The sequence below is a fragment of the Indicator indicator genome, chromosome 14, assembly GCF_027791375.1.
Source record: "Indicator indicator isolate 239-I01 chromosome 14, UM_Iind_1.1, whole genome shotgun sequence".
In the NCBI taxonomy this organism is placed as follows: domain Eukaryota; kingdom Metazoa; phylum Chordata; class Aves; order Piciformes; family Indicatoridae; genus Indicator; species Indicator indicator.
Genome location: NC_072023.1, coordinates 18,503,850 through 18,528,196, shown reverse-complemented (window position 1 = coordinate 18,528,196; position 24,347 = coordinate 18,503,850). Strand labels below are relative to the sequence as shown.

Below are 24,347 nucleotides of genomic sequence, written 5' to 3'. Positions count from 1 at the left end.
CCAGAGCTGTTTGTTAGTGATCATGAGACTCAACAACAGCACAAGATCTTTTGTGCCTATACCTTAAACAACCAGAGAGCTAATGAAGATCATAGAATGCCGAGTTGGAAGAGACCTCAGGGATAATCTGGTCCAATGTTCTAGGTTCTATAATTGCAATGAGAGGGCCCAGCAGCCTGTCAGGCTGAGTCTTAAAACTGACCAATGGTAGGGGACTCCACTGCTTCCCTGGAAGGTGATTCTAATGTCAGCAGCAGGGTGGGGAGGGAATTTCTGTCACAAAGAAAGTGGATACAGAAAGCAGGGTACTGAATGAATAAAGAAGGAATGTTGGGTTTGCATGATAAGTTGGTGTAAAAAGTGCTCCTGGGGAGATGATCTCCTGGAGGAAAAAAATCTAAGAAATCTAAACAGCATCAAAATGGCCTTGTTGGTAATGGAGAATTGGTTCAAAATTGTTAACTAGGTCTGAGGGTCTCAAGCTAAGGGACTTTGAGATTTTTATAAATAAGCTTTTCAAATTATTTTTTTGCATTCACTAAATGTAAGTCTTCTTCAAGTATATCAGTTTTATTAGGAGTCTTATCATGCAGTCTTACATCTTTATTGCATGGCTGTATAATGGCTTCTGTATGTGTGCTTAACACCAGCCTACTGCTCTCTGTTACTTGGAGTCTATCCATAACAGACTCTTATCAACCATATCAGTTCCTTAATAACTATATTGCCATTGTGCTTTATCTCTAAAAGATACCTATGGGTTTTATTCTGAATGTAACAGACTCGTGTTTATCTTGCATGTGCTTTGTACAGCCCATTGATACATGAACTTTGTGCTTGTTTTAGCCCATGAAAGGCTAAAACCTTGTGGTTTTTCACTACATTTATTCCTGTCAAGAGGTACTTTTGTCACTCCTTGGTCTAACAGCAAACATTGTGGTGCGGGGGGATAGAGTAGCACAGCCAATAAGAAGCAGCACAGCAGAACACTTCAGAAAGTGCTGAGGAATACTTGCTTGACTCACATAAGGTAGGACCAGCAATGTTATTTTAATTGCTGTGAGGACCTAGACCCTCTTATATTTGCAGGCATAAATAACTACAGGCTGCAGAACAGAAAGTCACTCTGAGTCCCCTGAAAATGTCACATGAGACAGTAGACTGGTGTGGCTGTTCCCAAGGATCAGAACTCTGTACACAGAGTTGGGCTCAGCCTTGGCTCACAAATTCATAGAATGGTTTGTGGAAGAAACCTCCAAAGGTCATCTAGTCCAAACCCATGCAGTCAGCAGGGACATCTTCCACTAGCTCAGCTTGGTCAGAGCTTTGTTTTGTTTTATGTGGGATCCCATCTTTACCCTTCTTTTCTTCTCTTTCCTGTGTCGTTCAGCCTGAGGCAAAGGCTTTTTATTCCTGAAGAAAATCACCAATTTTGCTGATTGCTTTGTGACTCTTTCCATGGACTTCATAAAACTAAGGATTATCATGAACCCAGATTTACTGAGAGGGATAAACCAAGCTGTTGGTCAAATCACACAATCACAGAATGTTAGGGCCTGCAAAGATCATCCAGTCCAACCTTCCTTCCAGAGCAAGATCACCTAGAGTAGGTCGCACAGGAACATATCCAGGTGCGTTTGGAGCGTCTCCAGAGAAGGAGACTCCACAACCTCTCAGGGCAGCCTGCTCCAGGGCTCTGGCACCCTCACAGTGAAAAACTTTCTCTTTATGTTCCCATTGAACCTCCTCTGCTCCAGCTTGCACCCATTGCCTCTTGTCCTGTCATTGGACATCCCTGAGCAGAGCCTGGATCCATCTTCCTGACTCTGTCTTTCACATCTTGATAACATGAATGAGGTCACCCCTCAGGCTCCTCTGCTCCAAGCTAAAGAGCCCCAGCTCCCTCAGCCTTTCCTCAGCAGGGAGATGCTCCACTGCCTTCAGCATTTTTGTGGCTCTATGCTGGACTCTCTCTAGCTGTTCTCTGAGGCCCTTCTTGAAGTGAGGGGCCCAGAACTGGACACAGTACTGCAGACGAACAATAAAGACCCTGGAGAATTCATGCTAATCCCATCAGTGCCACTGACTGCTCTGTTTCTGCAGAAGGGTATGTGTGCCTCAGTAATTGCTACAAACTGTTGTGGCTTCCTCCTGTAAAATTTGACTCAATGTGTATGAATATTTTTAACATCTCTCTTCGACTTTCTGTTAGTGTGGGCAGAGTTCTATTTAGAAGGAGCCACACCTAGACAGTTCTCTCACCATAAACTCCCACATGTCACACGTCCAGGTGTTTCTTCCCCTAACACATGCTGCCTCACGTGCAGCCAGGGAGGCTGAAGTTGATTTTTTCAACTAGAAAGCTAGTCTGAAGCAGTTCTTCATTGTGCTGGGGTAACAAACATCTGGCTGGATTGAATCACTTAGAAAACTTTTTGACTTTGAGGGTGCCAGATCCCTGGAGCAGGCTGCCCAGAGAGGTTGTGGAGTCTCCTTCTCTGGAGACATTCCAAACCCTCCTGGATGTGTTCCTGTGTGACCTACTCTAGGTGATGCTGCTCTGGAACCCCTAACATTCTGTGATTGTGTGATTTGACCAAAAGGTTGGTTGATCCCTCTCAGTAAATCTTGGTTCACGATTATCTGGCATGACTACTAGAAGTTCAATTGTCCGTGCAGACTCAGCTGGTTTCCCTCTGGGAAGCTGCAGCTCGCAGTAGTTCCTGAAACGTGGAGGGAGCGGGTGTGAGTTTCTTCGGCGGGGATCGCATTTTTGCTAACAAAAAGTTCCTATGTGCCGCCTAAGGCTAACGCAGCGCCCCAGCGCCATTCCCGCCGGTGCCACACGGCAGCGTCCTGCCTGCCCTCATGCGGGCAGAGGGGCAGAGGCAGCGGCCCGCGAGCGCGGCGCGGCCCGAGCAGGAGGCTGTGAGGCGCCGCCCGCCCGCGCCGCAGGATGGCAGCAGGAGGCCTGGTGTGAGCCCCCCGAGCGGAGCTTGGGGCTTGGGCCGTCGGCTGCAGCTAGCCAGGCAGGCTGGGTCACACCGCCTCTCCTGGGTCGTCTAAAGCGACTCGTTTTGCGGTGTATGCCTCGAAACAGGGCTGGCGAAAGCCTGGTGTTTGGCTTGGAGAGGAGGAGCCTGGGGGTAGACCTCATTGCTCTGTACAAGTACCTGAAAGAAGGTTGCAGCGAGGTGGGTGAGGGTCGGTCTTTTCTCCCAAGGAACGAGTGATAGGACACGAGGAAACGGCCTCAGGTTGTGCCAGGGGAGGTTTAGTTTATTAAGATATTAGGGGAAATTTCTTCACTGAAAGGGTTGTGAGGCGTTGGAACAGGCTGCCCGGGGAGATGGGGGAGTCACCATCCCTGGAGGTGGTTAAAGGACATAAATGTGGTGATGAGAGATGTTTTAGTGGTGACTTGCCAGTGGCAGGTTAATGGTTGGACTTGATGATCTTAAAGGTCTCTTCCAACCAAAACAATTCTATGATTACAGCAGGCTTGTGGGGTCTTTTGTTCGTACCTCCCCCACTTGTCACCTTGAGGCTCGCATGGGACTGGCAGCTTTCAGCTTCTCCCTCAGGGTTTCCAGGGAAAACTGAAAATGTGACTTGGGCAGATGTCTTGTTTCAGAAATGAAGTGATCCTTAAAGGACTACTGATTTTTCCTTTAAGTAGCATGATTTTTAACCCATGGGTTTTCTACCTACTCCAAGTAGTTGTTCCAAAAATAACAGTTTTTGGCCAGGCTTCTATTCATAAATCAGCAAATAGGGCAACTCAAACCATCCAGACAAAATGCCAAGAAACCCCATCATCCTTCTCTGGGCAGGCCTTCCAGTTAACCTAGAAGGGAAACCTCCCTCCTGCAGCTCAGTCTGTGGGCAAAGTGTCACAGGGCAGCTGAGCCAGCCTGCCAGCTCCACCAGCTGGGAAAGCCAGGCACCGTTACCTCTCACCTTTCCCATCTCTCCCTGGTCCCAGCTGTGCTGCTCCTTCCCCTCTTGCTAGGCTCTCTCCTGAGAGAGCTCTCATTCCTAACTTGGAAAAAAAGTTTTCCATAGATCAGTTCAGTGAGCTCAGGGATGGGTCTGACTGCCATAAGGGCAAAGAGGGCATGAGAGGTGTATGTGTAAGAGTCAGTCTTTTGGGGGAGAGTTAGCCATTAAGATAGGCTCAACTATATTCTGTTATGTCTAAGAGATTTTTATGCAGATGAGCTGCTTGTCTTCTAGACCAGTCACCTTGAACTTGTTTCATATTAAGTGAGCTCAAAAATCTTTCCCTCTGTGTTACTGTATATCCCTTACCTGCTGGTACAATGTTATTCTCCACAGTGCCAGAGATGCCCTGGATCTCACCTGGAGATTTGCTCCCTGCTGAAATGCAGATTTTGGGCAGGTTGTGCTCTAAGCTCAGAATCGGATTCAACATACACAGCTGTCCCAGAGGCACTGGCTTCTCAACCAGACCTGTAAGCACATAAGCATCTTCCAAGCAGGTGACTGCCTACAAAGCTTTGAGGACGTCAGGTTGCAAGTTAGGGACTGACATCTCTGCAGATGCACCTGCAACACTTGGAGCATCCCAGCTCTGTGCTGGAACAAGACAAGGGAGCACTGTTCCATGACATACTACTCACTAGTTTCCCTCAGCAGAGGACATGGATCCAGGGACCAAAAAAGCACAGTAGCATAGAAAAAGACAAAACAGGTAGAAAATCAGGGACCAGGACTGGAAATAGGGCCAAAGTGTGTCAAAGCAGGGACAGAGCCTTTGTAGCTCTCTAAAAGCTGTCAGGGCTGGAGGACTGCTCGAGAGCAGAATGAAGCCAGCAGCTTGTGCAGAGCCCTAGAAACGCAGCTGGAGTTAATTGCAGAAGAAAGGTGTGAGGTAAAGTAGTGCTTACAGACTGGGGAACTGAACAAGAACAGGTGACAGCATTTAACCCAACAAGTAATCTAAGAGAAATCGTGCAGAATGAGCCTCCTAACCCAGTCAGCAGGTGGCCAGCAGACAGAGAACGTCCCTGGGTGTTAATGGGAGGGTGTAGCCCGAGGGGAGGACTCGGGGGCAGAACTCAAACCAGGTGGTGAATTCAGTGTCCTCCTCCCTGTTGGAGTTTGCTTGGGGAAGAGCTGAATTTACAGTCAAGTTTCAGTTATCTCTGAGGTGGTAGATAGCAAATGCTGTGGCTGAAGAGCTGAAACCGTTTTTTCTCTAAGAGAAAAAAAGTAGAGCAAGCCCTGGCCCTAAAACAGTCAAGACATTTCTCAGGTCAGTCTTAAATTCCTACCCCTACCAGCAGCTGTTTCTCAAGCTCTGAGGATTTTGCTGAGCCAATTTAATGCTGGTGGTCAGACAGTTTAAACCCATTAGCTCCCAGCTATCTGAATAATTTTCTCCTTGGAGCCCAGCACAGCAGCAGACTGCTCTAACCAGAACTGCAGAGAACTGCCACATTAACTGGACACTTGCTAGCTGTTGTAGCCTGCGTGGAGAGCATTCAAGGGCTGAAGAAAATGCCACTGGCTAGATCACTGTCCATGACTTCTCTTAACGGACTTCCTCAGTGGGAGGACGAAGACCTACCGGTGGAGGATTTGTTGCTCTTTGAAGTTTCTTGGGAAGTTGCCAACAAAGGTTTGTACAACGCTCTTAGGAATTAGTATTGCTGTTTTCACAGGAGGCATGAAGGGCTTGAATGAGAAAGGCATCAAAGGGAGATTGGGGGAAAGCATGCTACAGAGCTGCTGTGCTGGAGGGAGCACATGTGGCGTCCATGTGCAATCCTGCATGCATCTGCTGGTGCTTGTGTCGGGTGAGCATGTCCTCAGGATGGCTGTGTGTCTCAAGTTGTGCCAGGGGAGGTATAGGCTGCATATTAGGAGAAAGCTCATCACAGAGAGAGTGATTGCCCATTGGAATGGGCTGCCCAGGGAGGTGGTGGAGTCACCATCCCTGGAGATGTTCAAGAGAAGACTGGATGAGGCATGTAGTGCCATGGTCTAGGTGATTAGATAGGGCTGGGTGATATGTTGGCCTGAATGATCTTGGAGATCTCTTCCAACCTGGTTGATTCTATGATTCTTTGCATGGTGCACCACCAGGGTAGGTTGTTTAAACATCTCAGTGTTATGTCTGTGTGTGCAGATGTATGAATATTGAAGATGTTGCTTTGGACATATTTATGGTTCATGCAAATTCACTTGAGAATATGAAATGAGCTGTAAAACAGACATTGGATTCAGCGCAGTTGATCAGTCTCTGTCAGTTTTCTAGAGCAGTGTGGAGAAGAGGCCACATTTGAAACAGGTGTAAATAAACACAGCTGCACTGAAACAAGTGTGCAAAAACCAGATGTCAATGACCAGCAGTCTTTATACCAGCTTCTGAAAGCCTTTTGGACTGGTCTTTGCAAACAGGAGCAATGCCAGGCAGGGACTTCATTCTTTGTGCCTGTGTACACATTGAACATGTGTTCAGTGCATGCAGCCTATCAGGCAAAGTGCATGCTGCTCATTGTGCAAAGATCCTCTGCCTCCATTTCTAGTTCAGTCATCAGATCATCCCCTTTCACCTAGCTGTTGTTCAAGGGAGACCAGGCCTTGTTTTCACCAGAAAAGTGAGGTAGTGTGAGTAAATGATTGACCTCATGTGTCCTGGCACATTTAGTCAGGAGAAGGGAATCTGTTAAGATTTTAACTCTAGACAAATGTGTGTGAGAGGAACAGATAGTGCATAGGTTTATCCCCATAGTGAAACTGAAATTACTGTTCTGTGGTAACTCTTGGTATGGAATCCTTACTGCAGTGCAATTTTGCATTGGTCATTGGAAGTTGATGAGGCTGTCAGTGCCTTTGAGTAGTACAAAGTAGCTTTTGCTCTTCAAATCCTGGTGGGTTTATTTTTCAGTAACTTCAGTCAAGCTTTTTGAGGTAATTTATTGCTGTCAGAACTTGGAGCACCAAGCATTTACTTTTGCAGTGTCAGTGCTAAGTAAGCTAGCAAGCAGATGGCAGCAGAGATCTAGGAAATCCGGGTGTCCTCATAATCACAGAATTTTAGGGGTTGGACAGGCCCTCCAACGATCATCCAGTCCAACTCCCCTGCCAGAGCAGCATCACCTAGGGCAGCTCACATAGGAATGCATCCAGGCAGGTTTGGAATGTCTCCAAAGAAGGAGATTCAACAGCCCCTCTGGGCAGCCTGTTCCAGGGCTTTGGCACCCTCACAGTGAAAAACTTTCTCCTTGAATTCCTATGGAACCTCCTCTCCTCCAGCTTGCACCCATTGCCCCTTGCCCTGTCATTGGACATCCCTGAGCAGAGCCTGGCTCCATCCTCCCCACACTACCCTTCACATCTTGATCAACATGGATGAGGTCACCCCTCAGGCTCCTCTGCTCCAAGCTAAAGAGCCCCAGCTCCCTCAGCCTTTCCTCACCAGGGAGATCTTCCACTGCCTTCAGCATCTTTGTGGCTCTGTGCTGGACTCTCTCAAGCACTTCTCTGAGGTCCTTATTGAACCAAGGGGCCCAGAACTGGACACAATATTCCTGATGTGGCCTCACCAGGGCAGAGCAGAGGGGCAGGAGAACCTTTCTGGACCTACTCACCACAGCCCTTCTAATCCACCCCAGGATGCCCTTGGCCTTCTTGGCCACAAGGTGACATTGCTGGCTCATGGGCATCCTTCTGTCCACTAGGACTTCAAGGTCCCTTTCCCCTTCACTGCTCTCCAACAAACAGGTCAGTCCCCAGTTTATAATGGTACATGGGGCACTGAAGTGAAATCTACTGACACAGCTACAATGTATTAATCTCACATTTTTGAGATAATTAATTACTATTTATCCAGTTAATTTTAAAATAATTGCACCACTTCCCAAACCCATAATATTCAAGCAAGGCTGACTGAATTATTGATGGCAAACAATTTCTTCATCAGAATGGGATCTCTCTGCAAAGTTTCCATTGACCAACCTTGACTGGAAGCATTCTGTGCTTTTTCTCTGGTAAATTCTTGATACTGAGGGTTTTTTTTTGTTTGAATGGCTAAGTCACGTGGTGAGATTCTGTACTCTGGTGACCTAACTTTCATAAACAGTTCTTGGAAAATGGTAGGGCACTGTATTCCTTAGGAGAGAGGAGCCAACAAAATACAGGGGAGTGGTCATCACAGAAGCTAGCTAGGCTTAGGAAATAGTAACTTACCCTGTATGTATCCCACCTCCTTCAGCTGAAGGAAGAACTATTTAACTAAGTAGGCCAACCCCACAGAGATTTAGTACTGCTGCATGATTTAGTGTTTTAGTTTTAATCACAGAATTTTAGAGGTTGGAAGGCATCTCCAAAAATCATCCAGTCCAACCCCCCCTGTCAGAGCAGGATCACCTAGAGCAGGTCACACAGGACTGCTGCTGTATGTGTTCCTGTGATAGAGCAGAAGACAAGCACTAGCTGGGTTTGTTGCCTGAAAAACAAATCTTGGGTATTTAATGTGAAGGTTTTTTTTTAATTCCTTTCTAGCAATCCAAAGGGGTGTCAGATTAGTTGGTTTGCACTGCTGAAGTGCTGTAAAGCTGCTGCTGTCTACAGGAGAGAAATCTAGTCATTGTTAACTGTGCACATCACTAGGTGCTGGGCTGTGGGTACATTTCCTCCTTTCATCTTCCTAGTGGGTCCTCCAATTCTCTGTGGCAGCGACAATAAGGCAGAATATCCTCCTCACAGTGAGAACATGCTACCAGAGCTATCCTCACACCTGTAAACAGTCTTGTTTATAGGTCCTGAGCTGTTTTCTGAGCCTGTCTTAACCATATTCTTCTTCAAAGCTTGGACCCTGCAAATCAGAGCACATTTGATTACACCTAGCATGAGAGGATCTTCATCTGCTGGGCTGCCCATGGAGAGCAAGCATTCACTAGGATTTCCCTGGTGGTGCTGGTTGGTACTGAAGCATGAGATGCAGCTGTAGGAAAAGATAAGTCAGTTGTCTGATTTCAGTACTCAGAGATCTACAAATACCCATTCCAGTTCCTTGTCACTTATTTCTCTGCAGCTGTCACAGTGAAGGTGTCTCTCCTTTTTTTTTTTAAGTCTGGGCCATTTAATAAATGCTCTAAAAAGGCAGAGCTTTCTACTTCTCCATGCTTCCTTTTTATATTCTCTGTCCTGGCTACTAACTGTGCTAATTGCAACCTCTGACACATGTATTGGAAAGCACCAACATCTCAGTTACTCTTCTTTTCCCTCTTTTCTGTCTGGAGCAAGCCATGATAAAGTAGCTAAAGGAGAGAATGAGACATACAAAAGGATCATTTGCCAGTGTGGCTCTCCCTCCCCCTCCCTCCAACTCATGTGAAAAGGAACATTTCCCACAATGAAAATGGCTCTGTCCTCTTAAACCTCTTGCCCTCTGAAAACTGAAGTGTTTCATCTGGGTAGAGGGGACACATCTAATTCTGTAAGTTAAAATAACAGTTAGCTGTGATTTAGGAGGTTTTCTGATACATTGAGAAGAGCTGAGAATGTTATAGATCTGAAGTGTGCTCTATAACAATGTCTTTAAAATCATTCCAGCAATATGGAGAGCCATAAGGGTGATTAGGGGACTTGAGCATCTCCCCTATGAAGAGAGACTGAGATCCCTGGGGCTGTTTAGTCTGGAGAAGAAAAGACTGAGAGGGGATCTGATCAATGTCTATAAATATCTGAGGGGTGGGTGTCAGGAGGAGGGGGCCAGGCTCTTTTTGGTGGTTCACAGTGATAAGACAAGGAACAATGAGTTCAAACTAGAACATAGAAGATTTCACCTCAACATGAGAGTGACAGAGCCCTGGAACAGGCTGCCCAGGGGGTTGTGGAGTCTCCTTCTCTGAAGGCTTTCAAAACCCACCTGGATGCATTCCTGGGTGGACTTAAATTATCCTGCTCTGGCAAGGGGGGTTGGATCTGATGATCTCTTGAGGTCCCTTCCAACCTCTGATATACTGTGATATTTAGATTAGTAATTTCTGCTGCACAACTAACAGCTTTTGAAGAGAAAATAGAAGAGTGCTTAAAAACGCTGGGCAGGCAGCCAGTTTGTATCATCATTCAGCTGTGAACAGATTAGCTCAGGAGTCATTGGTGGAGGAACCCTAAATATTTGTTTCCATCCCTATTGGACTGAAGACTCTGCTTCAGACCAAACCCTGGTTCAGCTCACCCTGAAGCAGCAAAGCTGTGTCCACAATTTCTCTGGTGGAAATCCAGGCTCTTGGAAATTCAATCCTGAATCCACTGAAGTCAGCAGGACCAGCATTTTACCTTCTCTGTGCTAAACATCTTTTCATGGTGAAAGTTCCTTGGCAGAAAGTGAACACTGTCATCTGTGACACACCTGAGCTAACGCAGTTTGGGGAGTGGGGATGAGCTGGCATCAGCTTGGCAAAAGCAGAGCATCAAAGCTCTGTGCATTTGAGAGTGGGGTGGCAGAACAACGTCAAGTCGATCTCAAAGGAAATCTTGTGCATCAGGGATGATGTACACAGAAATAGCTTCTCTATTGTGGACATCTGTCAGAAATTTCAGTGTTTCAGTATTATTTCAGAATGTCTTTGGGATGCCAGGATTTCACAGAATTTAGAGATCTTCTGTCTTCTGATGAGTCTTTGCCACAAACATAGGCAAAAATTTCATGAAAATCATGTGCTGAAGATGCTGGGGGGGAAGGGTCTCACCTGACACATTTTGCAAGCTGATTCTAGAAATTGTTCCCAATTACCTCAACAGGCAGGCAAGCAAGCAATAGAATTCAGGCCAAACATTAAAGAAAAGTTTAAAATGCAAGTGCAATTTTACTACATCTATAAATGAGGTCATATTCTGAGGGGAGGAGGTGAAAGGGTAGTCAGCATAACTAGGAGCTGTGGCAGTGAAGTCAGTTTGAATCCTGAACTTGGGGTCTCACTGCTCTCTTGGGTTCCATGGCAGCCATAGATTCATAGAATGCTTTAGGTTGGGAGGGATTTAAAGATCATCTAGTTCCAACCTTCCTGCCGTGGGCAGGAACAACTTCCACTAGCCCAGGTTGCTCAAAGGCTCATCCCACCTGGCCTTGAACACCTCCAGGGAGGGGGCATCCATGACCTCCCTGGGCAACCTGTTCCAGTGTCTCACCACCCTTACTGGGAAGAATTTCTTCCTAATCTCCAGTCTTGATCTCCTCTCTTCCAGCTCAAAGCCATTGCCCCTTTTCCTATCACTACAAGGCCTTGTAAAAAGTCCATCTGCAGTCTTCTTGTTAATCCCTTACAGATACTGGAAGGCTGCTCTAAGGTCTCCCTGGAGCCTTCTCTTCTCTGGTCTGAACAGCCCCAACTCTTTATTGTCCTCAATAATCCTATGATATCAAGAGACTGTTCTTGATTTACAGACTTTTTATTCATTTAGGTAGTTCTGATGTCTATCCTGGAGGGCTCTAATTGCTGCTTGGATTTTAAATATACAACAGAAATAATGCACCAGGACTTCAACTGAGAAAAGAAAAAAATTGTTGGAGGTAACTCCTTTAGACAAATTCATAGTGGTAATGTATTTGAAAACATTCAACCCCTTAAAAATAATCCTGTGGAATATTTTCTGTGAAAATACTTTGGTTTCATCTTCCTTTTTTTTTTTAGTAATCTCTTAAAAAAAAAAAGCCAAACTTCTCTTAAATGAACACATTTCTTTCTTACTAAGCATTTTACTTTTCCTTTTCCATGCCAGATTTTTTTTTGGGGGGGAATAAAAAGGAGGGGGGGAAGAGAGAAAATAGGAAGAATGGAAAGAAAATCAACACTGAAAATTATTTTTTATTGATTTCCTTTATGGCTTGTTTTCCTTCATTCTGGTTAAAAAGTTTAAAAAGCATTTTAAAAAGAAATAATAGAAATATTTTTCTCTAAAGGGGTTTTAAAAATTATTAAAACTTCAAATTTTACAAAGCATTTTTGTGGAGAGAAAAACTCGAACCCAGCCCTGCATTTTACTGCTAATTCTTCATGTTTGTGACAATCTGAACCAATTCTCTGGATCTAGTCTCTCCTTTTTCTTTTCATTTTGTCTTTTCTTGTTTGTTTTAAAACCCGTTTCAAAGTACAAAACTTCAGGGGCTGCATACAGAAGCTTGCAACATCATGAGATGTTGGTACATCCTTGTTGTTTGTAAAGGTTTTCTGTTTATTATATGACCTTGCAACATCCTACTAGTTGTTGTGATTCTTTTAGGCCCCAAGGGAATCTGTGAACTCATACTCTGTTACTTAGTAGGGGATGTAGTGCATTGGTTCCTGGTACAGGTATTTCCATGGAGTTCAAAGTAAGTGAGCAGATATAAGCTGTCTCTTCACAGAATCACAGAATGTTAGGGGTTAGAAGGGACCTAAAAAGATCATTCAGTCCAACCCCTCTGCCAGAGCAGCATCACCTAGGGCAGCTCACATAGGAACACATCCAGGTGGGTTTGGAATGTCTCCAGAGAAGAAGACTCCACAACCTCTCTGGGCAGCCTGCTCCAGGGCTCTGGCACCCTCACAGGGAAAAACTTTCTTCTTATGTTCCCATGGAACCTCCTCTGCTCCAGCTTGCACCCATTGCCCCTTGTCCTGTCATTGGACATCCCTGAGCAGAGCCTGGCTCCATCCTCCCCACACTGCCCTTCACATCTTTATCAACATGACTGAGGTCACCCCTCAGGCTCCTCTGCTCCAAGCTAAAGAGCCCCAGCTCCCTCAGCATTTCCTCAGCAGGGAGATCTTCCACTGCCTTCAGCATCTTTGTGGCTCTGTGCTGGACTCTTTCAGTTTTTAGATCCTTCTTGAATGCTTAATGATATGTGATGTGTTCCTTGAATTTGCTATGGATAATTCATTATTCTAGACATTCCTCTGCCCTACACTTCCCGCATGCATAGTTTGACTTGCAGGTTCTCTCCCCTGTCAATTAAAACTTATGCACAGACATGTTTTCTGTCTCATATTTCCACAATAGGAGAGAAGACAAAAGCTTTCAACCAGGTAACCCAGAGCTATTATGACAGCTATAGAATCATAGAACTGGTTTGGTTGGAAAAGACCTCCAAGATCATCAAGGTATCTTCAGAAGAGTTTTTCTGTCTGTAAAACATACTCTTTTGTTTTCATCCTAAGTACTTTTAATTGCATTTCAGGCAAATCATTGCCCTGAAGTGTTCTTTACCTTGTTGTGCATCAAATTATGATGGCAGAGCACAGCATACCCTCCCCTCTTTCCCTCAGAACAGGCCTTCCATACCTCTTTGGCAGAGCACAGTGATGCTAAGCAAAGCCTTGAGAAAAGAAATACTCAACTGCTGGCTATACAAAACAAAGGTCCAGGCTCTATCCAGCTACTGAGCTGCAGCTTTCTTATTACTCTTTACTCTGTTCTGGTGAGACCTCACTTGCAGTACTGCATCCAGCTGGGGAGCCCTCAACACAGGAAGGACATGGACCTGATGGAGAGGGCCAGAGGAGGGCCACAAAGATGATCAGGGGGCTGGAGCACCTCTGCTACAAGGACAGGCTGAGGGAGTTGGGGTTGTTCAGCATAGAGAAGAGAAAGCTCTGGGGAGATCTAATACCTGTAGGGGGCTACAAGAAGGCTGCAGAGGGACTGTTTGCAAAGGCCTGCAATGGTTTGAAATGAGAGAAGATTGGATTTACATTGGATGTTAGGAACAAGTTCTGCACTATGAAGTAGTGGAACACTGCAACAGGTTGCCCAGGCAGCTGGTTGAGGCCTCATTGCTGAAGATATTGAAAGGCTGAACAATGCTCTGATCAAGCTGATCTAGTGGAAGATGTCCCTGCTGACTGCAGGGGGCCTGGACTCCAGCTGCCCAATCATCTGGTGGCTTCCTCTGAACCTGCTCCATCAGGTCCATATCCTTCCTGTGTTGAGGGTTCCAGAGCTGGATGCAGTACTGCAGGTGAGGTCTCACCAGAGCAAAGTGGCAGAATCACCTTTCTGGTCCTGCTGGCCACACTGCTTCTGTTGCATCCCAGGATGCCACTAGCCTTCTAGGCTGTGAGTGCCCACTGCTGCATTTAAAAACAGACAAGATTTTGATGGAAGGTGCTGCAGGCATTTATATGGGCAGTATAGGCTCCATTCGTTGCAACTTCATCACTTCTTTAGAATGGTAAAGGAACAGACACCCTTTCTATGAGGATATTGGTCCAAATCCATTTTTATAGTCAGCAGTCAATGAAATCCATCAGTCCCTCACCTTCTCTCAGTGGTTTGTGTAAAACAAGCTGCAAGTGCCAGCTTTGTTCTCACCACACATATTTCCACATCATGAAATGTATGTTTGAAAATGGTAACTGCTGCAATAAAAAAGTAGAAGGCTTTGCTTAGTAGAATCCAGGTGAGGCATGGGAGAGTTGAAGCAGTATCCCCAGGATTTGAATCCCACAATCTGAGTGCAAAGATTTCACAATCTGAAAAAGGGGGAATAACATAAAAATAAAACAATATATTGGTTAAACATTTGTGGTGTGGCACAGAACACCTAGAAGATGTTTTTAAAATCACAGACTAGGTAAAAATAACAGTTTGGGATCTCCATTTGAGATTGGAGGAGAAATACAGGGAAGGTAAATGCAGTCACCCAGGAGTAATAAAACACAGCCTGCTTTGGAGTTGCACACTCCACAACTGAGCCACAAAGTTCTGATCCATTTCAGAGCCTGACCTTCTATTGATTTGATAGAGCCTGGGTTTCACTTAAAATCTGAATATCTGAAGTGATTTACTTAGAGACTTATCTGACCCAGAGCTTTGTGGCCTGTTCCCCTTTCTGCATTTTGTTCTTTGTGATCTTCTTTTGCAGTGGGAGGCATTTACACTGTGATCCAGACAAAGGCCAAAACTACAGCAGATGAATGGGGTGAAAACTATTTTCTGATTGGTCCCTATTTTGAGCATAATGTGAAGACTCAGGTGGAAGCATGCGAGCCTCCAAACCCTGCAGTCAAGAAGGCAATGGATACCATGAAAAGCCAAGGGTGTCAGGTAAATCAGATGGGTTACTGCTTCCCAGGGCAACAAAGCTGACTCTGAGGAGATTACAGTTTTGGTTAATGCTCTTGCCAGCGTGATTCCACTTGACACAGCAAACCTGGTCAATGTCACAATGGGAGAGGCTCAGAATCCACTGTTGGAACAACAGAGTCAATTCATTAAAGGTTATTTTTGAGGAAGAACTGGTTTATCCAATTACAGGTTTTAACAGCCATTTATCTGCAAGGCTGCTTAATTGGATTAATGACTTATTTATCTAGTCTCTAAATACAGTGAGATTTTAGTAGATACAATATGACCTTACTTTGAATGAACTCTTACATTTGGTGTGTTTGTCCTAGAGAGAGAAGAGTGTCCCGCTAGCTCACAAATATTCTTATGTAGCTTTATAGTGAGTTGAAAACCAGTAAGGGACAAACCACAGGGACAAAGGATCTGCTTGCTCAGATCAATGCAACCAGCTATCTCTTCCCCAAGAAGAGAGGATAAACCACAGCACAAGGAGTGAATTGATCTGTTTCCTAGACAACTTTAAACCAGTGTTTTCTGTGTCAAACTTTATAGACTTTTTGTTGCTCAGTTTCTCCAACAAATAAAGGTGATCTGCTGAAAGGAGTAGAATCTGCTGTGTCAGTGGACAACCTACCAAGCTGCATGCAGTTGCAGCCTTGAGGACAATTGATTACCAGAAAAAGGGGGGAGGGTAACACAGGCTAAATCTGACCTTCTTCCTTGAAAGTCCTCATCAGAAATCTAGAATTCACCTTCACTAATTCAGCACTGAGAATTCACCTTCACAAATTCAGCAGAGTCCTTCAGAGGTGCTAATTTGCAGAAGAAAGAATTGTCTGCTTATAATGTGTGCTGAACAGATGTGAAAAGCATTGAGAGGCATCAGCAAGGAAGCATTTGTACAAGGTTCTGTTGCTGAGGGACAAGACACACTTCAGGGTAGAAATTCATGAAGTTCTTGGACTGCCACCTGCTGTGGCACTGGCAATGTGTTATGTCCCTTTATAGCAGCAGTTCTGCTGTTGTTAGGATCTAGTGTTCCACTGCATGCTTTGTAGAAGTGCATTGTTGGATGTCTGTGTGCCTCAGCTTGGCGAAGTGTTGGGGACACTAACATCATGTGATGCTTGCATTATCCAAGCTGAGGTTCATGCTAAGAGGTCTAATCTGACTGATGGTTTGTATTTCTAATCAGATTTTTGTAAGTGATTGATAAAGTTTTCCATGTTGCTTACAAAGAGACATCTCTAAAAGCTGGGTAGCATGCCCTTGTTTGGGAAACAGCCAAAAAGACCTGTGGGGCAGGTTAGTTGCAGTGCTATATAGATGTACTTCATGCTGTTCCAGCAGTATGTTCAACTTCGTCAGCCTGCAGTGACAGGATGAGGGACAGTGGTTTGAAATGAGAGAAGAGCAGATTTAGATTGGATGTTAGGAACAAGTTCTGCACCATGAGAGTGGTGGAACACTGCAACAGGTTGCCCAGGGAGGTGGTTGGGTTGAGGCCCTATTGCTGAAGATATTGAAGGTCAGGCTGGACAAGGCTCTGAGCAAGCTGATCTAGTGGAGGATGTCCCTGCTGACTGCAGGGGACCTGGACTCCAGCTGCCTAATCATCTGGTGGCCTTCCTCTGGACCCACTCCATCAGGTCCATGTCCTTCCTGTGTTGGGGTCTCCAGAGCTGGATGCAGCACTGCAGGTAAGTTCTCACCAGAGCAAAGTGGCAGAATCACCTCTCTGGACCTGCTGGCCACATTGCTTTTGTTGCATCCCAGGATGCTATATTCATGTACTTCATGCTGTTCCAGCAGTACATTCAATTTCATCAGCCCAGCCTGTGCCTTGTGCTGCTGGAGTATTCATGTAGAGCAGCAAGGCTGGGTACGTCAAGGCTGGTTTTGATCTTCAATGATGACACTCCACTGCCCCAGAGCTGTGCTGATCCTATTAACATTTATGTCTGGGGTTTGCTTATGCATCACAATGCATCCCTTGAAACCAGGGGACCCAGGAATGCCTTCTCAAGTGAGAAACATTCCTTGCCACAACCTGACTCCATATTTAGATGAAGTCTGGATTCACACAATCTCTCTGCTTTTTAACTTCCTTGTCCTGAATAAGAAACCTGCACAGCCTGAAATAAGCCCACAAGGAGCTGATTCTCACCAGACACACACACACAGAGTCGCACAGAATGTGTAGGGTTGAAAGACAACCTCAAAGGTCATCTTGTCCAATCCCCCTGCAGTCAGCACAGGTACCTCCAACTAGGTCAATTGGCTCAGGGCTCTGTCAAGTTTGACCCTGATTGCCTTCAGGGGTGGGGCATCCACCACATCCCTGGGCAACCTGTTCCAGTGTCTGACATTCCTCATTGAAAAGAAATTTCTTCAGATGTCTAACCCAAGTCTTGGGTTTAACACTGCTAAAGGATGGGCTCTTCAGTTGTCTCCTAAGACACTCCACAGACAGGATGCTCAGAGATGCTCTTGCACAGCACTGGCCAGCCTGGAAGAATCACACAGTTCCAGTTGACTATGCCAGCTTCCCATACATTGAAGCAACCATGCCAATTGTAAAAAGAATTACTAAAATCTTCTCATGGGAGAAGAGGGCAAGAGGCAGTTTAGATTCTTAACTGAATCACCGGACCACTCACAGCAGAGAAAGAGGAGGAGACTCAAATTAAAACCTCCCTAAAATTCAGACTTGGATTTAATTATCTGACTGTGGATACAAACTTGAATTCACCAACCCTTCTGAAGGGCTTGGCTAGAGTTTAGGAAAAGCCTGAGGGCAGGTTAGCCTCAGTGCTCAGTGTAGTCTATTCTGCACACACCTGTCTTTGTTACACCCTGTGCAGACAGGTCTAAGAGTTTCCATATCATTGTTTTCAAGACAATTCTACTGTTCAAACTTTGAGGTCCCAGGAGTTGGTGAATGAAAAGCAAATGAAGAGTCACAGAAAAGATTGCTCTGCATGGGGTATAAACTGTCCTAGCTTGCCTACAGTACCTCGTTCTTCCTGGTTAAGGGATCTCTATCTCTGCAGCCATTTTGATGGTAGACACAGGTACTTCAATAACCTCATTATTTAACCAAGTGCAGTCTTCCTAAACTGCCTTTTTTTTCTAATGTTGCAACAAAATCTGAGGTCTTTAAAACAAAATCATAGAATGGTTTGGGTTCAAAGGGACCTCCAAAGGTCATCCAGTCCAACCCTCCTGCAGTCAGCAGGGACATCCTCCACTAGATCAATTTGCTCACAGCCTTGTCCAGCCTGACCTTGAATATCTCCAGGGACTGAGCATCAACTCCCATGCTGGGCAACCTGTTGCAGTGTTCCAGCACCCTCATGCTGCAGAACTTGTTCCTAACATCCAATCTGAATCTGCTCTCCTCTCATTTCAAACCATTGGCCCTCATCCTATCCCTGCAGGCCTTTGCAAACAGTCCCTCTGCAGCCTTCTTGTAGCCCTCTTCAGGCACTGGAAGGTTGCTATTAGGTCTGCCTGGAGCCTTCTCTTCTCCAAGCTGAACAACTCCAGCACCTCAAAACATCATAAGACCCTGACACAACAAACCATTTTATCCATGCATGTGATGGAGATGCAGGAATATAGAGTCATAGAATGGTTTGAGTTGGAATGAGCCTCTAAAGGTCATCTAGTCCAAGCTCCCTGCAGCCAGCAGGGACATGCTCCATGAGATCTGCTTGCTCAAAGCCTTGTCCAGCCTGACCTTGAATATCTCCAGGGATCTCAACTGCCTCCCTGGGCAACCTGTTATTGCAAACCATTGCCCCTTGTCCTATCCCTGCAGGCCTTTGCAAACAGTCCCTCTGCAGCCTTCTTGTAGCCCCCTTCAGATCCTGGAAGGCTGCTGTTAGGTCTTCCCACAGCCTTCTCTTCTGCAGGCTGAACAACCTCAGCTCCCTCAGCCTGTCCTCATAGCAGAGGTGCTCCAGACCCCTGATCATCTTCATGGCCCTCCTCTGGACCTGTTCCATATTGTCCATGTCCTTCCTGTGTTGAGGGCTCCAGAGCTGCACACAGCACTGCAGGTGAGGTCTCCCCAGAGCAGAGAGGCAGAATCACCTCTCTCCATCTCTGGCCATGCTGCTTTTGATGCAGCCCAGGCTGCCATTGGCCTTCTGGGCTGCAGGTACATGCTGTTGGCTCATGTCCAGCTTCTCATCCACCAGCAGCAAAAAGTCCTTTTCTGCAGGGCTGCTTTCATCATCCCCAGCCTGGATTGATATCTAGGATTGCCCTGACTGAGGTGCAGGACCTTGCCCTTTGTCTTACTGAACCTCATGAGATTCTCCTCAGCCCAACTCTCCAGCCTGTCCAGCTCCCTCTGCATGGCATCACATCAGCACATCAGACTTATCAAGTGCATCACTCAGCACTCAAAATGTTCCTAAAGATTGCAGTTTCTTTTTACCCCTGCCTTTGATCCAGGATTATTCCATGCATTTTGCAAGGAAAACCACAAGTCCTGTGTTTGCAGGACTATGACCACATAGTGCTGATGTCAGATGCTTCACGTCTGATGGATGTGCACAGTTCTGTTGACTGGCTGTTGCATTCACTCTGGTCTTTTTTGCTTTCTTCTTCTTTCCCACAGGTCTTTTTTGGAAGATGGTTGATAGAGGGCAGCCCATATGTCATCCTGTTCGATATAGGATCAGCAGCTTGGAATCTGGACAGGTGGAAAGGTGAATTTTGGGATGTGAGCAACATAGGGATCCCTTTTCATGACCGCGAAGCCAACGATGCTGTGATTTTTGGATCACTAACAGCCTGGTTTTTAAAAGAGGTACAGATTTTCAATCTAGAAATTTGATCTACATCAGGTATAAACCTCCTTATAAACACAGTTTTCAAACTACATAATAGGAACAACATCCCAAAGCTTTTTGCCCTGCTGACGAGGCTGAGGTTTGAACATTCCTGCAGAATCATCTGTCCATCATAGGTGTTCCCAATTTTCTTACTCAAACAAGTTTCCACAGCAGAAGAGCAAGTTAATCGAAGGAAGACTGGCAGAGCTTCCCAACAATCTAGGCAGGATACTGTTCTGAGGCAGTAGTGAGACTCACACAGTTCTTGGGCTAAGCATTAGAACTGGTGGGAATCAAGACACATGACCACTGAAAATGCTGTGCTGCTTTGTCATATGAAAGCAAGCAAGCACACAGGAGGCATCATGAGAAACAGAGGTTTCTGGGGCTGGGATGATTGATGGGATAATGTGTATTCTTTCTGATTATTTTCAGCTCTCCTCTCAGTTTGATGACAAGCCCAACATAATTGCCCACTTCCATGAGTGGCAGGCAGGAGTGGGTTTAATACTGTCTCGATCTCAGAAACTTCCTGTTGCCACCATTTTTACTACCCATGCCACTCTGCTTGGGAGATACTTATGTGCAGCCAGTATAGATTTTTACAACAATCTTGACCAGGTAAGAGAATTTTTTTGAATTCCTTCTTTTTTTTTTTTTTTTCAGTTAATGAGCTCCTGGCTCCTTTTCTGTTTACTGGGCCACATTATATATTGTATTTTCCTTGTGTGATCACATATGATTGACCCACAGCTGACTGAAAGGTTATCAGTTCAAGAGCACAAGAAATAATATTTGTAAGACCATGAGGTGTTTAGGAATGAGTGCCTTTATGTCATCTGAGAGGTGTTAAAGCTCAGTGGAATCTAAAATTACTTTCAGAACCTTCAGTGAGCTTTCTTGTACCACACTCACACTGCAGAGTACTGAAACTCATTCAGCCTCCAGCCAAGTCAGTGCCTTAATCCAATCCACTAATATTGCAGCAGTATGGGATTGCCAGCAGAGATTCTTAACCTTCTTTTCAATGGCTTGGGGTACTTCTCAAGAGCAAGGGGAGAGTTACAGGCCCAGACATCACTGCAAGCCAAGTGTCCTTAAGAATCTTCCCCTTTGTGTTCAGGAAAGGCATCCCTTGCTCGAGCTGATTGCTATGGTTTGGGAGTTACTGGTAGCAAGAGTAACCAGTGAATGAAATACCTATTCATCTGTAGGCATTTGACACTTCAGGTGCAACTTGACAGTGCTCTTTTTTCATGAAAGACAGTACAAAAAAACAGCCAGTAGCCCTCTTCTTGCTGAAATTACCCCAGAATTCCATTAAAGGTTTGTTGGTCTTTTTTCCCTTTCCCCAGCCTACTTCTAAATTCTTGCAAGCCATAATAAGTCCTTTTACTTTCCATCTTTTCAGGTTAGGCTTACTTTGTAACTGGCAGATGTAAGAAGTATTTTCTGAGTTCAAATGACTCGCATTTGTATCTTGGAATTTTTGTAAGCTGGTTTTCACTGTTCTCTTTCCATTCAAAGCATAACACAAACAAATGCTTCAGGGACCCAGATGTCTTCAGCACTGCCTTGTGTTTCTAATATGGTTACAGACAAACTGAGTTAAAAGAGGTTTTTGCATTCCAGCACTTATTGATGGTAAAGGTGATTAAAAGGCTAAACCAACTGCTTTATACACTGTCCATGCATTCCCTTGGCTAAAATCAATGAAGGAAATTACTCAGCTGGCAATTTTCAGTTGGGTGTTTCTATAATGCCACACTATGGAACAGTGTCCTCCGAAGACTAGGTCCAAGCAGTAGTGTGCCACTGGCCTTATTCAGAAGCACGGAACAGATTGCCCTTCTCTTGTACTTCCAAGAAACTCATTCACTCCACTCCTCTCGATTATTCTTTTTTCTTTCCCACCAAAGGCAACTCCTGAATCTACTGAACACACTGAGCTTGTCTCTGTTCCTTTACACATGTGCCTCAAGGTTGCAGCATGGTAGTGTGCAGGGGAAGTTCTCTCTGCCCAGTATGGGGTAGCTAATATAGGTGGTTATTCATCCTAGGCTCCCACTGTAAGGCAAACATCCTCAGATTACCATCTGAAAGATTGAACTATCTATCTATCTATCTATCTATCTATCTATTTATCTATCTATCTATCTATCTTTCTATCTTTCTATCTATCTATCTATCTATCTATCTATCTATCTATCTATCTATCTATCTATCTTTCCATCTATCACCTAGAAAAAGTTGAGAAACATGAGAGGTTGATCTAAAGTCATTTTAAAGAGTACAGACAGCTAACTCTTCAGAACCTAAGCCTTCAGAGGCTATTCTTGTTGCTGTCTTCTAGTAGTAAATTCTTAAGGTCAAACAAATAATTTGTCCAATGAAGAAAATTCTCCAAGGATTCCTAAGGCTTAATCTTTGGATGAGACAATACATTTTTAGGGCATGTAATTCCCTCTCACCCCAAAGTATAATAGCTGGGTTTCCTGTTTCAATACCACTGCAAAACTGTCTTCCTTTAATGCATAATAATAATTGACTTAATTCTCACTTCATGGTTAGAACACAATTTCCACCAGCTTTAAGCACAGCAACTGACACAGATGGGAAAGATGCAAAAGATGCAACTGTAGTATGTGCTGTGCCCGGTAACACAGGAAAATGGTTGCAGTGCAAAAGGAAAGGATGTGGCCTAATTGTGCCCAGAGACAAGCAGGCATGTGCAGATGCTGCAGAGAAAAGAGAGAACCTAATGTTCTCTTTTCTAATCCCCAGCACAGACCACAAAAAGCTGGCTTAAAACACCTGCTAGAGAGCACTCAGCCCTCTGAGGCCAAGGGCTTTTCTGCAGCATTGAAGGATTTAACACAGGGATCCACAGGCAAAACCATGACATGATTGTTTGATGACTGATGAGAGAGATCAGTCCTGACATCTTCACAGTCTTTTCTCTCTCTTCTTTCACAGTGCCCAGGGTATGTGTGACCAAGGCAATGTTCCTCACTTTAGTACTTCCAGTAAGCCCTGCCACTGTAACATTCTCTGTCCTCCACTGTCCGTCAGCCCTGACTGCTCTGCACACACATGCACAGCTGTCCACACAGTGTGACACTCTTCCACTTCCCTGTTAAACCCTGCCCTGTAGATAAGCAGGACCAGGAGATATGAGATGAGTTGAAAGATCTCTTTTAAAAATATACAGGAGTACAGAGATTTTCTTTCTTTCTCTGGATCCCACGGTGGAAAATACCACTTTAATTCACCTTCCTAGCAAAAGTTCAATAGGTGCCAACTGGCACAAGAATAGGAGAGACAAATGCATTCTCTGAAGTAGGCCACTGGGGTCAGTAGCTTTAGAGCACAGAAGACCTTGTCATATGTCCCGAACAGTTCAAAGTGAACATCAGTACCAATAATCAAGCAAAGGGTTATACAGTGGTGGTGGCTGATATTTTCTCTAGCACCATCCCCTGTCAGGTGGTAAAACTGGAAGGGAAGGCTCCAAATGATCCTCTGAGAGTCCTCACAAACACTGGACCTGTGCAAACTTCACCTTAAGCCTTGCTCGTTTTGTGGAGAAAAGGTAAGAATGACTTAGAATCATAGAATCAACCAGGTTGAAAGAGACCTCCAAGATCATCCCGTCCAACCCATCACCCAGCCCTATCCAATCAACTAGACCGTGGCACTAAGTGCCCCATTCAGTCTTTTCTTGAACATCTCCAGGAACGGTGACTCTACCACCTCCCTGGGCAGCCCATTCCAATGGGCAATCACTCTCTCTGTGAAGAACTTCCTCCTAATATCCAGCCTAAACCTCCCCTGGCACAACTTGAGACTGTGCACCCTCGTTCTGCTGCTGGTTGAAGTGAAGGGTTGCTGCTCAGTGAAGGGTTGACACACCATGATGGTGATTCTTTATGGACTCCCTAAATCACATAGAGGTCTGAACTCCTGGAGCTTACCCAAACTCTCTATTATGTGACCTGAGGGCACATGTCAGCCTGTAAGCTATGAAAGGACCTTTTCTGGGGAACTGAAAAACCTAGCCAACCTAGCAGATTAGAGCTGTAGATTGCTGCAAGATCAGAGGGTGCACTACAGATGTAAAACTGTAATGTTATCTGACTACTCACCTCTTCCTAAGCCATCTGCTCTTTGCCTCAGAGACAGGGTCCTGGTTCTTACACAGCATTACTCTGTGATGCTGTATATCCTTACAGGCTTACTCAGTTCACCTGGACTGGGAGAATTTTAGCTGCCTCTGCTTCAGTGGAAACCTGAGTGTTAAATCCTTAACAGTCTGCACAGGGACGTGGTGAACACTGGAATTAACACTGTTGTGTCCTCAACAGCATGTAACAAACAATAGATGGGCTAAGGAAACCCAGGGCAGTGCACGTT

General features: G+C 45.2%; 1 protein-coding gene across 1 annotated transcript in view; it reads left to right on the top strand.

Moving 5' to 3' along the window:
• Nucleotides 1-5,523: 5,523 nt before the first annotated feature.
• Nucleotides 5,524-24,347, top strand: part of GYS2 (glycogen synthase 2) — a 41,222-nt gene continuing 22,398 nt past the window's right edge. The window contains exons 1-4 of the mRNA XM_054386636.1: nt 5,524-5,644; nt 14,885-15,066; nt 19,718-19,909; nt 20,370-20,555. Of these exons, the coding sequence (XP_054242611.1) occupies nt 5,524-5,644; nt 14,885-15,066; nt 19,718-19,909; nt 20,370-20,555 (681 nt within the window). The remainder of the gene's footprint in view (nt 5,645-14,884; nt 15,067-19,717; nt 19,910-20,369; nt 20,556-24,347) is intronic.